Raw genomic sequence first — 19,002 nt, 5'->3', positions numbered from 1 at the left:
CATTTAGGCACGTGGATAATCCCTTGGCCCAACTTAAAAGGCATCATTAACCCGAATGGGTCTAGGGACAAAAAGATAAAGGGGGGCTGGAGAGATTGGCAGGGTGCTTGCGAGCTCAATCCCCAGCATCACACAGGATCCCCAGACTCCAGCAGGAGTGGTACCTGAGCACAGAGCCAGGAGTAAGCCCTGAGCACCACCAGATATGACTCAAAAGCTGAAGAAATAAAGGGAAGTGGGGGAAAGCTATTAAGGGACCTTATTTTTTCATTCCTAGAGAACCATCTTTTCTAAAAACTGAAGTGAATTTTATGGTGAGAAGACATGTATGGGATGGGAAGCATAGAGACCATTTATAAGGACTAGGATTCCACCATCCCTTGGGTAAGGGTGTAGGCAGAGTAGAATGTCCATCGGCCAAGAAAGGGTTGTCCCAGCCGTGGGCTCTTAGCTGAACAGAGCCTGGTGTTGGCAGCAATAGAGGCACATGCACACTGCAGTGACACGGAATGTGATAGTGGCAAATGCAGCCCAAAGGCTATTGTGATCTCATAGGCCAACCACGGATCTCTCAGTATCTCTATTTGACTCTCTCCTCGAAGACTGTAAGGTGAGATTAAAGATCTCCTAACAGCTTGCAGGTTCTCAAGAAACACTTGGACTCTGTGCTTTCCAAGAAAGAGCGCAGGCTTTGGAGAGAGGCAAGTTCAAATTCCATCAATATTTCCTGGCTCTGTGTACTCCAGGTGACTGAATCTCCCCAAACCTCCATTTCCTTCTGTGTAAAATGGGTAGGTCAGCACTAGCCATCTAGATCTATATGTATTGACAAGGAGTTCACGGTCTATTTATGATGAATCAATGTAAGGCATACTATTTCTACTAGTGAAAATATGACTTTACAGTACCACCCATTCATAGGTGCTTACATAGGTTCATATAGACTTGCATATATACATTTACAAATTCTATAGAAATACTGAGCAAACTATTCAGTGACAGGTGAGATGGGGACATTTTTGGAGAATATTTAGAAAGGATTTTCTTTTCTTTTTTTTTTCTTTTTGGGTCACACCTGGCTCAGGGGTTACTCCTGGTTCTGCACTCAGGAATTACTCCTGGCAGTTCTCGGGGGACCATATGGAATGCTGGGAATTGTACCTGGCTTGGCCACGTGCAAGGCAGACACCCTACCCACTGTGCTATTGCTCCAGCCCCAATAATATATATATATACATATATATATATATATATATATATATATATTGGGTTTGGGAATTACACACAATGATGCCAAGTACTTTAGTATTTTTAAATTTTTTAGTACTTGATTTTATATAAAAAGCATTTTGTTTTTCTGGAGAGATGGCTCAACAGTCTAGAGGTCATGTTTTGCATGCAGCAGACCCAGATGTGATTCCCAGCACCCCATAGTTCCCCAAGCATCATCAGGAGGCAAAGCTAGTAGGAGCTCCATGAACACTGCCAAATATAGCCCCAAACCTATACATATGTGTTTTTAATTTTATTTTTGTCATTGTTATTGTTTCAGAACAGTAGTATTCAGGGCTACTCCTGGCTCGACACTCAAGGATCACTCCAGGTGGGGCTCAGGGAGCTGTATGGGCGGCCAAGGATAGAACCAGGTTGGCTGCATGCAAGGCAAGCTCTCTACCCACTAAACTGTCTTTCTGCCCGCAAATATGCTTTTAAAAAATGGGCAACAATCGTTTCCTAGAAGAACGTGGATCTTAGAGCTGAGGCAGGCCAGCCACTGGGCACTGCGGAGCGGGCCTGCGCTGAGCGGAACCCAGCATGATGTCATGGAAGCTTTGTGAGGACAGCGGGACGGGGACATTGTGAGGCGCTCACTTGGCAACAACTTGAGCAGGCTGGTCTCCTCAGGACACTGCTCCCTTTGAATCGCAGGCAATGACTCTTCAGAGAAGTAACTAGAAGGTGAGGAGGAGGAGGTGGAGGATTTCAGATCCAACTCAGACGCAGGGCTGGAAAGGAAAGAGAAGGACTGGGTTCTTTGAGCCACGAGGCTGAGACTGGTAGTTAGAGCCTGTATGGAATGGTCCTCTCGGGAGAATGGGCCCTTGACTCTTCTCCTCAAGCCTGTGAGCACATGACGCGTGAAGAGAATACACTGATCGACTAGTAAGTTTAATGTGAACAATATCATAAAATGAGTCGCAACTTGAGGTGATTGAAACATATTCAAGAGAAGCTTCTTTGCAAAGCAATTTGATGATGCCTCAAAAAGTTAAATATAGGGGCTGAAGCGATAGCACAGAGGGTAGGGTGTTTGCCTTGCACACGGCCAACCCAGGTTCGATTCCAAGCATCCCATATGGTCCCCTGAGCACTGCCAAGGCTAATTCCTAAGTACAGAGCCAGGAGTAACCCCTGTGCATCGCCAGGTGTGACCCAAAAAGCAAAAAAAAAAAAAAGTTAAATATAGAATTACCATATAACAAGGCTGCCCTCCTTCTGGGCATATTGAATCACAGAAATTTACACAGATACTTGTATTGGCATGTTCTTTTCGAATCCTAAGTAACAGCTCAACTGTCCTTTGACAGATGAATGGGTCAACAAAATGTAGTAGATTTGTACAATGGATATTAAAAGATATATCAGATATAAAAAGGAATGAGTTTCTAATACATGCTACAGCATGAATTAATGGGAACTTTGGGGGATCGGAGGATTTGGACCACATCAACTCCTAGCTCTGTACTCAACTTTGTTTTTAAGGGTCAGAGAGATAGGACCAGAATTAAGGCAAGAGGGGCTGGAGCAATAGCACAGCAGATAGGGTGTTCACCTTGCACGCGGCTGACCTGGGTTCGATTCCCAGAATCCCATATGGTCCTCTGAGCACCGCCAGAAGTAATTCCTGAGTGCATGAGCCAGGAGTAATCCCTGTGCATCACCAGGTGTGGCCCAAAATGCCAAAAAAAAAAAAAAGAATTAAGACAAGAGTCTTGTATGCAGCTGACCCTGGATCAATCTGTCAATGACCCAAAAAATAAATTTTAAAAAATTATATATATATACATGTCTACAATAAATAGTGATGGGTACTGGCAGAAAAAGTGGTCAATTCTAGTTCAGATATCTTTCTATTTGATCAATGACTCTGGAGAGGTATATCTCTCATAAAATCATAGAACATTTTCGTGATATTATATCCCTTATCATTTCAAAGTGACTTCCTATGGCATGTCTCATTTACTTCCATTGCTATAAAGGAGGGCCATTAAAGAATTTTTTATAAAAGAAATAGACCCTCAAAGAACTTGATTTTCATTGATTAAACATACTTAAGCAGTAATGAAGCTGGATCAACAACCTAATCCTAGGCTACATTGCTTAAAATGCCATCAGGGGAGTTGGGAAGATAGTGCAGCATTCTGGAGCATATATTTTGTATGAAGAAACATGGGGAGTGAACCCTGAGCACTGAGCAGAGAGTAGTCCCCAGCACAGGTGCCAAAACAAAGTCAATAAAGAACCTACTTCAATAATTCACATTTTTCATAGCTTGGCTTCTGGTTTTAAACATGATAAATAAATTTGACTACAAATTCCTGTGAATTTTTTGGAAGGGGCAAAGAACATAAAAATGCAATAGACGCAATTCCAATTCAGAACAATGATACTCCTAATAGTGGGGTGAAATAAACCTCAACTAAAAATAATTTTAAAGTTCTGCTAAGTGAACTATGTAGCAAAGATAAATGAAGGTTTTCCAAAATATTTAAGAAATATCTACCTACTTTGTAAACTTGTTTTTTGTATTTTCAAAGTACACTCTGGGCAGGCACTGTTCTCCACATGCTAGATTCTTACTCCTGCTCTGGAGAACTTTGATTAAAGGAGAGAGGACTTAAACATGTAACCGAATGATTATAGAAGAATGAATAAAGGCAGAGTGGCAAGTGCCAAGTTTTACAAAGAACAATAAAATATTAATTCTGGGAAATAAATGCATATTTATGCATATAAGAAATAGATATGTACTTGCATATAAAATAACACCTGTTAACATTGATTCCCTAATAAATGATTTTTAGAGATTAAGAAACTTACCTTGCATGCAGCCGACCCCAGTTCAATCCCTAGCACCAGAACACAGAGCCAGGAGTAGTCCCTGAATATTGGCAGATGTGGACCCCCAAAAGCTATTGTTATATTATTATTGTTTAATTTTTTTAATTTGTGGGGCTGGAGCAATAGCACAGTGGGTAGGGTGTTTGCCTTGCATGCAGCTGACCCAGGTTCGATTTTCAGCACCCCATATGGTCCCCGAGCACCGCCAGGGGTAATTCCTGAGTGCAGAGCCAGGAGTAACCCCTGTGCATTGCCGGGTGTGACCCAAAAAGCAAAATCATCATCATCATCATCATCATCTTTGAATTTGTAATTGTTTAATATTACAATTTTTTTGTTTGGGGGCCACACCTGAAGGTGCTCAGAGGTTACTCCTGGCTCCACACTCAGGGGCCACTCCTAGCAGAGCTCGGGAGACCATGGGAGGAACCAGGGATCAAACCCAGGTCAGCTGCATGCAAGATAAACATTTTACCCATTATATTATCTCTCTGGCGCCTAATATTATAATATTCAATGTTTAGCTTTTTAAAAATCTGTTTGAGGACTGGAGAACTAGTATTATAGGTAGAGTGTTTGCCTTGCATGCAGCCAAACTGTTCAATCTCTGTCATCCCATATGGTTCCCAAAAGCCCCACCAGGAGTGATCCATGAGGATAGAGCCAGGAGTGAGCCCTTAGCACTACCACTTGAGTGTGGCCCAGAAAGATAAAAAGGATATTTTTTAATTGTAGGTATTATGATTTATTTTAGGAGCTGTGATTTAATTTTGCAATATTGTTGCTGTCAAAGGTTCTCGATAGCCCCCACCAGGGTTCCCCACACCCATCCTCCCACCATGATAAATAATTACAGCTTTGTAGACTAGTTCTCAAGTGATGTTCTTTTTTTTGTTTTTTTTTTGTTGTTGTTGTTGTTGTTTTTTGCTTTTTGGGTCATACCTGGCGATGCACAGGGGTTACTCCTGGCTCTGCACTCAGGAATTACCCCTGGCCGTGCTCAGGGGACCATATGGGATGCTGGGATTTGAACCCGGGTCGGCCGCGTGCAAGGCAAACGCCCTACCCGCTGTGCTATCTCTCCAGCCCCCAAGTGATGTTCTTTTTATATTATCAAATTGTCCACAACAAATTTAAATTACTTTTATATAACAAAAATTGTTGTTTTGTTTTGTTTGTTTTGCTTTTTGGGTAACACCCAGCAATGCACAGGGGTTACTCCTGGTTCTGCACTCAGGAACTACTCCTAGCAGTGCTCAGGGGACCATATGGGATGCTGGGAATCGAACCCGGGTTAGCCACGTGCAAGGCAAACTCCTTAACCACTGTGCTATCACTCCAGCCCCAACAAAAATTGTTAGAAAAAGGTTTCCAAAACATTTTGCTGAAAATAAGTATAAATGGGGGATGGGGGGTTGTGTTGCATAAAACACTCATACAGGGACCGGGAAAACAGTACAACCCTAGTTTGATCTAGCACCACGTGCCCCTAAGTAACACCAGGTATGGCCTTGAAGGTCCCCCCTCACCCATCACCCCACTATAAACCCAACCCGCACCCATGCCCCATACCCCTGGGCCAAAGCAAAGCAGCACCATATCCCAGACCCTCTCACAGAATGTCTGGCCAAGAACTGCCAGGAGTGGTCCCCAGGCCCCTGAGTACCACTTGGGAGGTGACATTTATGTGTGTGTGTGTTAACCATATATATATATATATATATATGCACACACACACATATATATATATAACTAATATATGTGCATTATGGCTAGGGCGATAGCTCAGCGGGTAGGGCATTTGCCTTGCATGCGGCTGACCCAGGTTCGATTCCTCTCCCTCTCGGAGAGCCTAGAAAGCTACCGAGAGTATCCCGCCCACACGGCAGAGCCTGACAAGCTCCCCGTGGTGTATTTAGTATGCCAAAAACAGTAATAAGTCTCACAATGGAGACGTCACTGGTGCCCGCTTGAGCAAATCAATGAACAGTGGGATATGTGCTATATATATAAACTATATATAGTTTAGCACGTATATATTAATTTTATATATAGTTTGTTTTGTTTTATATATAGTTTTTAGCACGTATATTAGTTTTATATATATATACATATTAGCAAATAGAGGCGAAATCAAGCCAGAGGGATAGTACAGTGGGTAGGGCACTTGCTTTGCATGCAGTCAGCGCAGGTTCAATCCCCGACACCCCATAGGATCCCCACTACCCCAACCACCAGGAGTAATTCCTGAGTGCAGAGCCAGGAATAACTCCTGAGCATCACCAGGGGTGTCCCCAAAACAAACAAAACCCCAAACAGAACCAAATATCACAAGTACAAGAAACCAACCCCTGCCAGCCCCAGAAACCACCTGCGTGTCCCTGTCCCAGAAGTCAGCCATGATCCGAACCCAGACCCTCAGTGGCAATCATCTCTTGACCTTTCATGAAGACATGCCTTTAAGGCATATATCTATTCCAAACCCTGTTTAGCTCCATTTCACCTGCTTTTGAATTATCAAGAATTTGCATAGAACCATGTTCCAGAGAGTTCTCTAAGGTGTCAGTTCATTTAATCCTCAAAACATTCCCGGGCAGCAGTATCCCCATTCCACAGGCAAGACGGGGCACAGCGAGGCAAAGCAGATCTCCCATACTCCCTCAGATACTAAACAGCATAACCTAGACTTGAACACGAACTGTGTGGCTCCCAGACCCAGGATTTTCTTAGGCACATCCGGCACCTCCCAGTCGGCTTCCTGGTATCCAGGCCAGGGTAAGGGTGCAAGGGGCTGAGTGCAGACCTGCATGTGGGAGACGTGTGTTTGATTCCTTGCACCGACTGTGTGGTCAAAAAAAAAAAATTAGCACCGATGTTTATGCATTTTTTTAATCAAAGCTGTACTTACACACAGTGAGCAGCTTTTTTGCAGCGTCCCTGAGGCTGCCTGTCACTGACAACCGCCTCAGCCAAAGATGAGGACCTGACCCTTCCTCCAGAGGGGCTTGTGCTGGTCAAGAGGTCCTTTCGAAAATTAGTGTTTGTGGGTCCTGCGGCACAGAGGCAGCTCCGTTAGACTACATTCATAGAATACCTCCCACTCCTCCTCATTCCCTCAATTATAAAGAAATTTTAAATTGCTTGATGTTTCCTACATACAAGGATTCTGTTAACATCACTTTTCACTGTATCACTGTCATCCCATTGCTCATTGATTTGCTTGAGTGGGCGCCAGTAACGCCTCCATTCGTCCCTGTCATGTGCTAGTGTAGCCCAGTGGCATATCGGGGACTCTTTCAGGATCAGGGGAATGAGAACCATCACTGTCACTGTTTTTCGCGTATCGAGTAGCCACGGGTAGTGTGGCATTTTTAAACTTTTAATTTTATTTTTTCCACTTATTTTTTTAATTGGGTCACAGTGATATACACATTTACAAAGTTGTTCATGATTGGACTTCGGTTGTATAATGTTTCAACACTCGTCCCTTCACCAATGTACTTTTCCCACCAATGGTCCCATTTTCCCTGCCACCACCGCTCCCATCTCTTTCTCTCTTTTTCTCTCTCTTCCTCCTTCCCTCCCTCCCTCCCTCCCTCTCTCTCTCACTCTCTAGCTCTCTCTTTTTCTTTTTCCTTTTGGGTCTTATGGTTTGCAATACAGATAATAAAATTATCAGGTATATCCCTTTACCTGTGCCCTTCACCCCCCCATACTCTTCCAACCATTGATCTGTCTTCCTGATCCCTCTTTACCCTCACCTTGGATATTAGTCTTAATACACATATGTATAGCACTGTAGCACTGTCGTCCCATTGTTCATAGATTTGCTCGAGCGGGCACATTGTGAGACTTGTTGTTACTGTTTTTGGCATATCAAATACATCACAGGTAGCTTGCCAGGCTCTGCCGTGAGGGTGGTATACTCTCGGTAGTTTGTCAGGCTCTCTGAGAGGTACAGGAATCGAACCCAGGTCGGCCGTGTGCAAAGCAAATGCCCTACCCGCTGAGCTATCACTCCAGTCCACACATATATATATATATATATATATATACATACCACAAATATACATATTAGTCTCTCTATATATATACTTATCCCACAAATGAATGCAGTCATATAAATTAATATATATGTTAGTCTCTATATATTTATCCCACAAATGAGTGCAGTCATTCTATACCTATCCCTCTCCTTCTGACTCATTTTAATCAAATTATGTTAACATCTTACATACATTATCCCATTTACACACATTATCCCATAGCAACCCACAGGTAAAAATATTACTCATTCTTTTTATGTTGCTTTGTTTGGTTTTAGGGGCTCCTGAGGGATCACTCCTAGTGGGCCTCAAAGGAATCATATGAAGCGCTGGGGATTGAACTGAGTTGACTGTGTGCAAGGCAGGTTCCCTACCCACTGTACTATTTCTCTGGCCCTCGTCCTTATTATTTGCAGATGCCAAAACTGAAGTACAGAAGATTAAGCAACTTCCCAAGACAATATAGAAAAGAAATATCAAGGCCCACGGGCCAGAGCAATAGTACAACGAATAGGGCCCTTGCCTTACATGATGCACCCCACCCGGGTTTGATCCCCGGCACCCTGTAGGATCCCCTGAGCCCTACCAGGAGTGATCCCTGAGCACAGAACCAGGAGCAATCTCTGAGCACCAGCAGGTGTGGCCTAAAAACAATCAAAACTAAAAAAGAAATGCCACCTCCCCACATTTACTTATATACACACCTTCCCTAGGTCGTAGTCATCTTAGAGGCATCCAAAATCATGCCTGGTATTGAGTAGATGCTAAGTAAATATTTGAATGAAAAATGCAAAATACTCAAGGATGACTGGCAAAAGCGCCTGCCTTGCACGTATGAGATTATGAGCTCCATCCTCAGTATCCCCCAAAGGCGAGTAGGTCCCTAGTGTCATCAGAGATCAGTCTGGTACCCGGTGCTTCTGCCTTATGAAATTTTAGAATCACTGCTGGCACTTCTTGGAGGACCATTTGGAATCCTGGAACTCAAACCTGGGTCAGCCACATGCAAGGCAAATGCCCTACCCACCATACTATTACCCTGGCTCCTGAGTGCACAATTTCTGATGCACTGCAGCTAGATAAGTGCAAACTTTGTGACTATCTGAGCAGTTCCACAACTCAAGTCCTTCCTAGGTTCATGGCTAGCAGTGATTTCTCCTTCTCTTCAAGTCAAGCTTCACCACATCAATCCTTTCCATCTGACCCCTTTTCCTGATTTCTCACATAATTTCCCAAGTTCACCTTATCATGATAACTACTTTGGGGTGCTTTCTAGGGACTGTAGATTCCAGGGCCCTGACCCAGACCTAAAGGTAAAAAAGTGGGGGTCAACATATGTAAGAAGCACAGTGGTAGGGCTGGAGTGAGAGCGCAGGAGATACGGCACTTGTCTTGCACTTGGCTCACACAGGTTCGACTCCCAGCATCCCATGTGGTCCCCTGAGCACCGCCAGGAGTAATTCTTGAGTGCAGAGCCAGGAATAATCCCTGAGCATTGCTGGGTGTGACCTCCTCCCCCTCGGTAAGGTAAGGTGCTGCTTTGCACACACCTGAATGCAAAAATTTTAAAAAGCACAGATGTATGTGGGAAGAGCTATTCTGAAACTTTCTGTGGGGCCTGGAGCCCTCAGCAGGCAGAGGGTCAGCTGGCAGTTGGAGGCAGGAAGAGTTAGAATAGCACAAAGCCCAGTGAAGGGGGCAAGAAAGGAGCAGGGCTGTAGGACACACGTGAGAGAGCAGCCTAAAGAGCCCAGCCATAAACTAAGCCCAAGCCAGTGTCCCCAAATACACCACAGAACCACGCACTCTGACCACAAAGCAACTAGAAGTCAATAACAAAAGTGCTGCCAAAAAACTTCCGTGAACCTGGAGACTCAAACCATACTTTTAAATATTTCATATAAACGAAGAAAGTTGTCATAGAAATCGTGATGAATGACACAAGTAGTGTATATCAAAACTTGTGAGATTGGGGGCCAGAGACATAGTAGAGCAGGTAAGGTGCTGCTTTGAACACACCCAGACAGGGCTGGATCCCCCAGACTGCATTTGGTCCCGTAAGCATGGCCAGGAGTGATCCTTGCGCAGAGCCAGGGGTAAGCCCTAAGCATGCCAGGTGTAGGCCATACCAAATAAATAATAAATCACTGTCACTGTCATCCCATTGCTCATTGATTTGCTTGAGCAGGCACCAGTAACATCTCCATTGTGAGACTAGTTGTTACTGTTATTTTTGGCGTATCAACTATGCCACAGGTAGCTTGCCAGGCTCTGCCATGGGGGCGAGATACTCTCCGTAGCTTGCCGGGGTCTCTGAGAGGGACGGAGGAATCGAACCCAGGTCGGCTGTGTGCAAGGCAAACGCCCTACCCACTGTACTATCATTCCAGTCCCAAATAAATAAATAAATAAATAAATAAAAACAGAAACTTATAAGATTCAACCAAAAGGGTAATTAAAAACTACAGCCTTAAATGTATTTCACTGAATACAGGATGCCATCAATTATAGTAACCTTAGTCTTATATGTACACAAAGAACAGAGGGGCCCACCTAGCTGTGCTCAGACTTTACTCCTGGCTCTGTGCTCAGGTGGGGCCAGGGGACCATAGAGGGTGCAAGGGATAGAACCTGGATCAGCCAGGTGCAAGGCAAGTGTCTAAACCCCTGTATTATCTCTCTGGCCTCAGAATTTTTATTATATGCTTATTGGAACACATTTTCTGACTTAATTAGATGTAGATTTTAATAACCTATCACTTCCATGCAGATGTAAGGAAAAATAAAAATAAATTTAGTTAAGATTTAACTTAATTTCTCTCAGAGGACTGGAGTGATAGCACAGCAGGTAAGGCGTTTGCCTTGCATGCCACCGACCCATCCCTCTCAGAGAGCCCGGCAAGCTACCAAGAGTATACCGCCCGCACGGCAGAGCCTGGCAAGCTATCCGTGGCATATTCGATATGCCAAAAACAGTAACAACAAGTCTCACAATGGAGACGCTACTGGTGCCCACTCAAGAAAATCGATGAACAATGGGATGACAGTGTGACAGTGCTATTCTCTCAGAGGGCCAGAGTGATAGTACAGGAGGTAGTGTGTTTGTCTTGCAGGTACGGCATTTATTTGCCTTGCACGCAGCCGGCCCGGGTTCGATCCCTGGCATCCCATATGGTCCCTCCATCACTGCCAGGAGTAATTCCTGAGTGCAGAGCCAGAGGTAACCCCTGAGCATCACTGGGTGTAATCCAAAAAGCAAAAAAAAAAATACAAAATATTCTTTCAGAGGTAGTCCTAGTAGTGTTCACAGACCCTGGGCCCCATTCTTAGCTAAGCAAGCTGGCAGTTCAACATGAGGGTTTGAGGAGGCAGTGCTGCTCAGGCCCTACACTGCTGCAGATTAACTGGGCCCCCTGGATTAACTGGGGGATTAGTTGGGGACAGTGTTCAGGGACCATGTGGTGCTGGGGCTTGACCGGGGATTGTACTATCTCTCCATGGAAAAGATAGAATGTGTGTGTATGCATGTGTGTGTGTGCATATTGGTTTTGAATGACACCTAACAGTGTTCCTGGCACTGTCCAGAGATCACTCCTGGGGGGTCTCAGGGGACCCTTTGCAGAGCCAGGGATTGAACCGAGTCAATGCAAGTGTAGTGTCTGCCTGCTGCACTCTCTTTCAGCCCCTTGAATGTTTTTTGTTTTTGTTTGGGGGCCACACTGGTGGTGGTAACCAGGGCGTACCCTTGGCTCTGTACTCAGGAATCATTCCTGGTGGGGACTGAGGGACCATATGGGGTCCTGAAGATTACAGCCAGGTTGACTACGTACAAGGCAAACACCCACACACTGCACTATCACTCCTGCCCCCAGTTACAACATTCTTAAATCTTACTCACATTCCAAAATCACTTTGAAACTTAATCACTGATACCCACACTTTCCACCTACGCCGAGTTCAGTTTAACAACAATATGGGTGATTACAACATTTTCTCAAATGAGTACTCTTCTATTGCCTCTAGAATTTTCTTCGCTCTTCCCAGAGTGGCATTATTATCCTGGTTATTATTACCTATATTATCCTGCTGCATTATTCGGTCCTCGTATGGCAAAGATTTTAGCAGTGACATCATCTCTGCCTCTGGACCATAGCTTGGGTGAGAACAACCTGACTCAGAGAGGCAAATGGTGAAAATCATATTGATCTCAGAATTAGTTCAAAACACTGCACTATAGCACTGTCATCCCATTGTTCACCGATTTGCTTGAGCAGGCACCAGTAATGTCTCCATTGTGAGACTTGTTGTTACTGTTTTTGGCATATTGAATACACCACAGGTAGCTTGCCAGGCTCTGCCGTGCGGACGGGATACTCTTGGTAGCTTGCCAGGCTCTGAGAGGGACAGAGGAACCGAACCCGGGTCGGCCGCATGCAAGGCAAATGCCCTACCCGCTGTGCTGTCGCTCCAATCTAAAACAAAGAATCCAAAATTAGTGAGCTAAGATTTCAATTCAGGAAATAAGGAAAAGGGGCTGAAGCAATAGCACAGCGGGTAGGACATTTGCCTTGCACACGGCTGACCCGGGTTTGGTTCCCAGCAACCCATATGGTCCCCTGAGCACTACCAGGAGTAATTCCTGAGTACAGATCCAGGAGTAACCCCTGTATATCATCAGGTGTGACCCCAAAAGCAAAAAAATAAGGGAAAATGACAATAAAATATTACTAAATGCATAAAGGAATGAAAAAGGTTATCAGAAATCTGATGAAAAACTAAAAATATTTTTCATCAAGACAAACAAGGCTCAAGAAAAAAATTGTAACACAAGTCAACAGTGCCTGAAGTGAAAAGAATTCTTTTCACAATTACAAATAAAATAAAAATACATGGAAAGAAATCAAGTACCAGGGACCAGGAAGATGGCTCGATGGGCAGGGCAGGACTGGAGAGATAGTATTAAGGCATTGGATTGCATGCAGTCGACCCGGGTTCCATCCCCAACACCACATATGGTTCCCAAGCACAGAGCTGAAAGTAAGCCCTGAACATAGCTAGGCATGGTCCCCAAAACAAAACTAAACTAAACAAAAAGGCTGAACACATGCTTTGCATGCAGGAGGCCCAGATTCAATTTCTAGGATCACATGGCCCCCCAGCACTAATGGATATGGCCCAGTAACACTCAACACCATTGGGTCCAAGAAGTGCCGCCACATTCGACCTACATTAGGAAGGAAGAATATTACCAAGAGTAAACCCAGGACCCTACTTTTTAAAGAAGGAAGAAGAAGAGAGAAGGAGGAGGAGGAGGAGGGGGAGGGGGAGGAGGAGGAGGAGGAGGAGGAGGGGGAAGAGGAGGAGGAGGGGGGAGGAGGGGGGAGGAGGAGGGGGAGGAGGAGGGGGAGGAGAAAAGAAGGAAGAAAGAAGAAAAGAGTTGTAATCCATTTTTTTTTAGATTTTCATTTTTATTATTAAATCACCATGAAAAAGTTACAAAGCTTTCAGGTTCAATTCTCACTCAATGATCAGACCCCCATCCCTTCACCAGTGCACATGTTCCACCACCAAGAAACCCAGTATACACCCCATCTCACCACCCTCACCTGTGTGGCTAATGATCTTCACTTTATTCTCTCTATACTTTGAATACATTCAATATTTCAACAGAAAACTCACTATTATTATTTGTAATTTTTCCCCAACAATCAAACCTGCTGAAAAGGCATCATTTGATAATTTGTTTTCCATTGCTGAGAATGAAGAATATATGAGATAAAACCGCTGTTGTGGCCCCGCAGTTTTGGATTTCTGATATTTTAGCTCAGTTCACAGTCTAGATGCATTTCTATAAGAAGCCGCTGGGTGCCAGAATTGGTTACTAGTCCTCTAGGATCATAGTCTTTAAGGATCAGAGGAGTCATTTCGTGTGCGGCTGCTCCAGATCACATCTGGGTCCGTCTGTTATCCATTTTAAATAAAAAGACAATATCCATTTAGACAGAGAGGAGAGTACTTCATTCTATCTAATTAGGAAAGGGCTGAATTTTGTGTTTGTTAGGTTGGGGGGGTGGGGGTTTGCCCCTTTAGGTCATACCTGGAAATGTTCAGGGGTTACTCCTAGCTCTGCACTCAGAAATTAGTCCTGGTGGTGCTCAGGACCATATAGGATGCCAGGGATCAAACCAGGGTCCGCTACATGCAAGGCAAATACCCTCCCCACTGTATGGCTGCCCTGGCCCCCGAAGGGCGGAAGTCTTTAAAAGCTACAGTTATTCACTTTTCGTTTACCAACCACCAGGGCTGGCACTACTCAGAGCAACAGCCTTCTCGTAAGCTGCTAGTGGCAATGTATCTCACTGAAAAGTCATCTGATCAGATGGGTCCTGCAGTGCCTCTGAGAAGAGCACATCATTGGATCCCATGATCTGAGGGCCACCTGCATGGCCACTTCCAGTACTATGCTCAGGGGTCACCCCCCACAGTTCTCAAGGATTGACAGCATGTAAACAGATTGAAAACATGTAAACATTTTCATTGTAAATTTTTATTAGCGGAAGTGAGCATTATTCACCTTGGGAAAATGGTTGCTGTGAATGGTAGCAGAGGAGGGCCCTTCACAAGTTTCTTGGTATTTTGTTTGTTGTTTTTTTGGTTTTTTGATGGGGAGTGGCACAGAATAGAGGGCACACTTGGCAAAGTACTCAGGGCTTACTCCTGCTAGAGATGGAGGGACCCTATGTGGTACCTGGGCTCAAACCCAGGTTGGCTGCATGCAAGGCAAGCTCCCTATTTGCTGTGCTCTCTCTGGTTTGGTTTTTTTAATTTTAAGGGTCAAACAAAGTGTGCAATGTGCATTTCAATACTGAACAGCAAGCAGCAAAATCACATCTACAAATTTGGCATATTTCTTTGTTTGCTTCAGAATTTTTATGGAGGAGCCATAAGAGTGACAGTACAGGGTTAAGGAGCAGTGCCCAGGAGTGCTCCCTGAGCACAGAGCCAGGAGTAAGCCCTGAGCACTGCTGGGGGTGACCCCAAAACATCACAAAATAATTTTTGTGGAGCCATTAAGATAAAACGGCTCCAGAGGCTGGATCGATAGCACAGCAGGTACGGCGTTTGCCTTGCATGCAGCTGTGCTGGGTTCAATTCCCAGCATCCCATATAGTCCCCCGAGTAATTCCTGAGTATATGAACCAGGAGTAACCCCTGTGCATCGCCGGGTGTGACCCAAAAAGCAAGGAAAAAAAGATAAAACAGCTCCACACCTTCAGGAACAAAATAGATGGATCTTGAGGTGATTACACTAAGTGAAATAAAAAGTGAAAGGCAATTGTGGGATGCATTTGCAATTAACGCTCGCACACAATGCAAATGTGTTACCAGGAGGACCAGGACAGAGATAGAAGGAAGGAGCAGAGGCACCTTCTGAGGGTGGGGTGGCACTGAACTTAGGTCAGGGCAATAGTGAAAATTAAATCCATATAGAGGTACATTTGGGGTGGGTGGGTTTGTTTGGTGGGGAGAGTACATAGGCTAAGCACAGCAAGGCTCGGGGTTTGCTTTCAGTGATACACAGAGGATGGGAGGAAATAGGGGTCAAACGCAAGTCAGCCACATGCAAAGCAAGTGCTTTCACCCCAGCACTAACTCTCCAGTTTATACAAACAACAACTATGAAGCTAAACCCTAGAAAATCCATAACATTGTGAACCAGGAATAAACTAGCACTGTTAGCACTGTCGTCCCATTGTTCATCGATTCATCGATTTGCTTGAGCAGGTTGGCAATATCACTGTATCACTGTCATCTCATTGACCAACGATTTTCTCTAGTGGCACCAGTAACATCTCCATTCGTCCTATCCCTGAGATTTTAGCAGCCTCTCTTTACTCGTTCTTCCTAGCGGTGCCACATTGGAGGCTCTTTCAGGGTAAGGGGAATGAGACCCATCATTGCTACCAGTAACGTCTCCATTATAAGACTTGTTGTTACTGCTTTTGGCATATCGAATGCACCACAGGTAGTTTGCCAGGCTCTGCCATGCGGGCGGGATACTCTCGGTAGCTTGCCAGGCTCTCCAAGAGGGATGGAGGAACTGAACCCAGGTTGGCTGTGTGCAAGGCAAACGCCCTACCCACTGTGGAAAAAACTAATAAAAAATAATGATAGAGAAAAAAATTGTCATAAAATATGTAGAAAGTGGTTCTAAGGAGGAAGATTTGTCTAACGGGCAGGGACGAGAAGAGCGGCTCATCTGAGTTGGCCAGCGGCACCTACTCAGGTTCGTGCTGACTACAGAATCTTCTTAGAAATAATTCTGCCTCACAGTGAACTGTGGACACATCAAGGCGGCTTCAAGGTGCATCTTCCTGTCTCCTCAGAAAGGAGAGTGTATTCATAACAAGCAACACAGAATAAATTATCTAACACCTGCCTATGGCTCGAGTGGTGGTGGGAAACTTGGAAATATTGGTGGTGGGAAGCTGTAATGGTGGTGGGATTGGTGTTGAAATGTTGATTTGAATCAGTTACTGTGAATAACTTCATGGAAAAAAAGTTTAAATTAAAAAACATTTAAAAAAAATAAAAGGAGAGTGTGCTAGAATCACATTTGATTCCACCAGCTCCAATACTGACACTGCTCTCGCGAGGGTCGGTCAAGCTGCTCTCCAGGCCCAGCTCCCATCTCTCCCTCTGGCCGCTGACAGTGGGCAGAATCAAGAAGCGAAGGCCCGTCATCTTGAAAGTTTACCATTTACCGTGAGGACTGGTGTTCAAATGCAGTAAATGCTCAGCAAGCGATAGGAAGGTGTAACCTGTCACGGAGTACCAAGAGAGGACAGATGCTGCGGCCTAAGTGTCTGTCAGCAGGTAAATGGACAAAGAAAATGATGCCTCTAGGGGCTGGAGCCATAGTACAGCAGGTAGGGCATTTACCTTGCATATGACTGACCCAGATTCCATCCCTGGCATCCCATATTATCCCTGCAGGCCACCAGGAGTGATCCCTCAGCTCAGAGCCAGGAGTAAGCCCTAAGCACTGCCAGGCGTAGGCCAAAAACAAAAAGAAGGAAGGAAGGAATAAATGTATCTATTTATAAAGGAATATTACTCAGCCATGTGGGAAAAATAAAATCTAGTCATTTGTAACAAAACCTGCAACAACAGTACAGCCAACAAGGCACTTGCACACAACCAACCTGGATTCAATCCCTGGCATCCCATATGGTACCCTGAGCACCACCAGAATTAATTCCTGAGTGCAGGGTCAGGAATAACCACTGAGCCCTATGGGTGTGCCCCCACCTCAAAAAATACCCACAACATGCAACATGAAAAGATCTAGAAGAGGGACTAAGGAGAGAATACAAGGGTTAAGATACTTGTTTTACATGTGTTTGACCCAGGTGTGAGCCTGGTACCATAAACTGACCCCAAGAAGGGCCAGAACTGATTCCTAGCCCAAAGCCAGGAATTAAGCTCTGAGCACTGCCAGGTGTGGCCCCAAAAACAAACAAAAAGAGAATAAATAAGTTAGAGAAAGACAGATACGGTATGATTTCAACCATATAAGAAACAAATGAGCTGTAGCACTACACTGTCCAATGTCCTCCCGTTATTTACCGATTTGCTCGAGCGGGCACCAGTAACTTCTCCATTATGAAACTTGTTACTGTTTTTGGCATATCGAATACGCCACAGGGAGCTTGCCAGGCTCTGCTGTGCAGGTGGAAAACTCAGTAGCTTGCCGGGCTCTCCGAGAGGGGCGGAGGAATCAAAACCGGGTCGGCCACATACAAGGCACACATGGAAGGCAAACATCCTACCCGCTGTGCTATTGTTCCAGTCCAACAAATGAACTAAAAACAAAAATTGAATTTGGACTATAAGGGGAAAAAATGGTTATAAAACTAAGGGAAGTGGGGGTGGAGTGATTCTGGGGAAAAGGTTCTAGTATGGTGAAGGATAGATAGGGATTTTTAGTGGTAAAACTAATATAGAAGTTGAGGGCTGGAGCGATAGCACAGTGGGTAGGGCGTTTGCTTGCAAGTGGCCGACCCGGGTTCAATTCCCAGCATCCCATATGGTCCCCTGAGCGCCGCCAGGAGTAATTCCTGAGTGCAGAGTCAGGAATGACCCCTGTGCATGGCTGGGTGTGACCCAAACAGCAAAAAAAAAAAAAAAAAAAAAAACTAATATAGATGTTGATTTACACTCAAAGCTTATAATATTTTGCCAATTTTTTTTTTAAAATTAAGGATGATGCAACAAAAATGACCTAGAAAAGGGCCTAGTGAAAGAAATTCAGTGTGGAGGAGGAAGTTTGGAAGAAAGTCCATATCTTTGGTACCATCTGTAAGATTCAAGATAATTAATTCCTTTTTTTTCAGGCAAGAATAACACCTTTTCATCATCCAGTCTCCTTTCACACTTGTCATCTCAGCTCATTGACACAAAAGCACTGTCTGCTCGGAAGAAAGTAGTACATGAGGCCAAGTTAGCTGAATGTGGTTACCGCCCCTCAACACAGCAGCCAATCCCCCGCCCCTTTCAGATTCTGCTTGAACAAACACCAAAGGTTCTAGGATGTCGCCTTTTAAGTCCACCCACCCCCTGCTTGTGGATCACAGACTCGTGGGAGAAGCCTGACAGCAATGAGCCGTCTCTGCTGGGAAATGATAAACACATACCGTTGTGTGTTTGTCTTCCACTGCCTCCCAGAGCCTCATCCCTTCTGAAATCTATGAATGTGGTCTCCTGAGGGGACGCCACCAGAGAGCAGAGGAGCGGGCCACAGGGCCTGCTTGCTCAGGTCTGGCCATCAGGG

The 19,002-nt window shown here is 44.7% G+C and overlaps 1 protein-coding gene across 1 annotated transcript in view; it reads right to left on the bottom strand.

Moving 5' to 3' along the window:
* The window catches only part of SPATS1 (spermatogenesis associated serine rich 1), a 72,490-nt gene that overhangs the window by 16,929 nt on the left and 36,559 nt on the right, over nucleotides 1-19,002 (bottom strand). Inside the window, exon 4 of the mRNA XM_055136689.1 lies at nucleotides 1,873-2,006. Within this exon, the coding sequence (XP_054992664.1) occupies nucleotides 1,873-2,006 (134 nt within the window). The remainder of the gene's footprint in view (nucleotides 1-1,872; nucleotides 2,007-19,002) is intronic.

The sequence above is a fragment of the Sorex araneus genome, chromosome 4, assembly GCF_027595985.1.
Source record: "Sorex araneus isolate mSorAra2 chromosome 4, mSorAra2.pri, whole genome shotgun sequence".
Classification (NCBI taxonomy): domain Eukaryota; kingdom Metazoa; phylum Chordata; class Mammalia; order Eulipotyphla; family Soricidae; genus Sorex; species Sorex araneus.
This window is presented reverse-complemented; position numbering and strand designations above follow the sequence as displayed.